The 2,457-nt window shown below is 32.0% G+C and overlaps 1 protein-coding gene across 1 annotated transcript; it reads left to right on the top strand.

Annotated features, from left to right (window-relative positions):
* Positions 1–340: 340 nt before the first annotated feature.
* On the top strand, positions 341–2,157 carry LOC111886698 (uncharacterized). Its single transcript, XM_023882940.2, has 7 exons — positions 341–403; positions 540–590; positions 1,058–1,126; positions 1,200–1,292; positions 1,378–1,473; positions 2,013–2,061; positions 2,108–2,157. The coding sequence occupies exons 1-7, from the start codon at positions 341–343 to the stop codon at positions 2,155–2,157; spliced, it is 471 nt and encodes a 156-aa protein (XP_023738708.2).
* Positions 2,158–2,457: the final 300 nt, after the last annotated feature.

Here is a 2,457-nt window from a genome sequence, read left to right as displayed (position 1 = left end):
TCTCATCTTCTCATCTATATTCTCATCTTTTGTATATCAATTTTAAGCCTAATACTTTCATTTTCTAGATTACATATGCATAGGAGCTGGAGGCGGCAACCTAGTATCACGTTGTAACGCCTAATTATGAGTCTTAGTGATAAATCAATGATGCGTGATAGTCATGCATACACCAATGGATCTGAGTTTCAAATGATTGGGTATGGTGTAAATTAAACAAAAAGAATAAGGTGTTCGATTCACCCTTTTCCAAATTCTTCTCTTTAATATCTATGTAACTGAGTCACATGCCATTATCATATAATCATGAATAAGGTGTTTTACTGAAACTTTGGATGAGATGGTATCAAGTGGGATTCTTGGTCCTGAGCTTGCTATTCAAGTTCTTGTTCAGTTTGATAAGGTCTCTTAACTCTTTAGAGCTTCTTCTTATTCTTCTTTTTTTAACTATGTGTTAATTCAGTGTGAAGGTAGTATGTGTTTTGATGATTATTTAATCTGTGAGATATCATTATCACTTCATGTTTCATTGGTTGTAGTCAATGGCTGAAGCTCTGAACAATCAGGTTAAGACCAAGGTCTCTATTAAGGTAAATAATTTTCATCTCTTTAATTCTGGTGTGGAGAGAAAATGACCATTATACCCTTTACATTCCAGTTAAAAAATTTCATAATATCATCAATTTGAACATGAGATAACTTACATTAGTTAAAGAGTTAATGTCTTGATACATTCAGTCTTAGGCTTTGGCTTAAGCATGTAAGAGTTAAATGACGATTATACCCTTGGTGTATGGATGCTGATGATTTGGTATATATATAATGATAGGGGCATTTGCACACGTATAGATTCTGTGACAATGTGTTGACATTCATTCTTCTAGGTTTTGTATTTTCTTACTTCCTTTCTCAAAGTATATCTGCTGTTTTTTTTTCATATACCATTACCACCTTGTGGATTCAGTTGTTTATTTTCTTTATTTTGCATTTTTCCTTTAGATCCTTCTGATCATACAACCTGTGTGGTGATGAAATGAACATGCTACCTTAACACCAGTTTAGAGTTTTTTCGAGGAAAGAAAATGAGAAAGATGCATCTGTGAAGGGAAAATCTTGTTTGGGAACTGTAAGTGTTTTTACTTAAATACCCTTTGATTGTTTTGCTTGAGTTAACATGTTTATTGTGGATGTTATGCCAGATTGTTCATCAGAAAACTGCAGTAGCTCTGTGCTTGACTACAATCAAGAATGAAGATAAGATGGAGTTCAACAGAATCTTGGAAGCCATCAAGGTATCTGTTTTTTATAAAATTTATTTATTTAAAGATTTTATGGTTGATTCTGATTTGATGAATGAATTTCTATTGTTTGTTTTAGGCCAATTTCAATGATAAGTATGATGAGTACAGAAAGAAGTGGGGTGGTGGGATAATAGGGTCAAAATCACAAGCTAAAACCAAAGCAAAAGAGAGGGTTCTTGCTAAGGAGGCTGCTCAGAGATTGACATAAATACCCTTCATTATCTTGGAAGCTTTGTGTTTAGCACCTCTTAAGTTATATGTTTTCAAAGCTGAGATAAATGAGTTTGATTATGTCACAATTTTATTCAGTTTTGGTTGGTTTTGATGCTATGGAGAGGGGTATTTCTGTCTTTTTTTTCCCATTTTTTGTGTTAACTTATAATGGATCCATACCATATGATGCAAATTATTAGGTTGATATTTTTTTTTTATTTTTTTCTAGTTATACAATTCCACTTATAATGGATCCATACCATAGGTGTAGTATGTAAACTATTTATTAAAAAATAAACAAATCAATATGAAAACCTCTCAAATATAAGTAAAATGTTGGTTGATATTTTTTTATTATTTTTTTCTTGTTTTCTGGGAGTGGGTTAGCTGGAATGAGGTAAAGGGAGTGGGTTGGCCTTTTGTTTTTTGTTAATCGTTACTGAAAGGAAAAAAAATCAAAATTTAATTTTGATTTACTTGATGTCTCGTGTCTTGCAGGTTCATGGTGGGAAAGGGGAAAACAAACATAGACAAATTCACTTGGGAGGTAATACAAATTTGATTAAAATCAATTTTAATTTGATGTGAAATAGGTTACTTTTGGCAAAGTAGAGAGTTGATGAGTACTTATATACTCAAATGATGTAGGAAACTGGTGGTCAACAGTCCATGTAAGTTTCTTGATTTGTAACATCTTGTATTCAAGAAATAGCAATGTACTTTCCATAAAAAAATTATAAATTATATTCTTTGAAAAATTTGCTAGATTGGTAGGTTTAAAAGTAGAATGTCCTAATAAGAATTAATTTTAAAAGTAGCATGAAAATGACAAGTGATTTTGTGTTGTGTTTACAGGGTTGATGAAAGTGAATAGCTCTGGAGTTAGAAGAGGAAAAGAAAGCTCAAGCTGAAAGAGATAAGATGCTGCATATGCAAGTGTTGC

The sequence above is a fragment of the Lactuca sativa genome, chromosome 8, assembly GCF_002870075.4.
Source record: "Lactuca sativa cultivar Salinas chromosome 8, Lsat_Salinas_v11, whole genome shotgun sequence".
NCBI classification, from domain to species: domain Eukaryota; kingdom Viridiplantae; phylum Streptophyta; class Magnoliopsida; order Asterales; family Asteraceae; genus Lactuca; species Lactuca sativa.
This window is presented reverse-complemented; position numbering and strand designations above follow the sequence as displayed.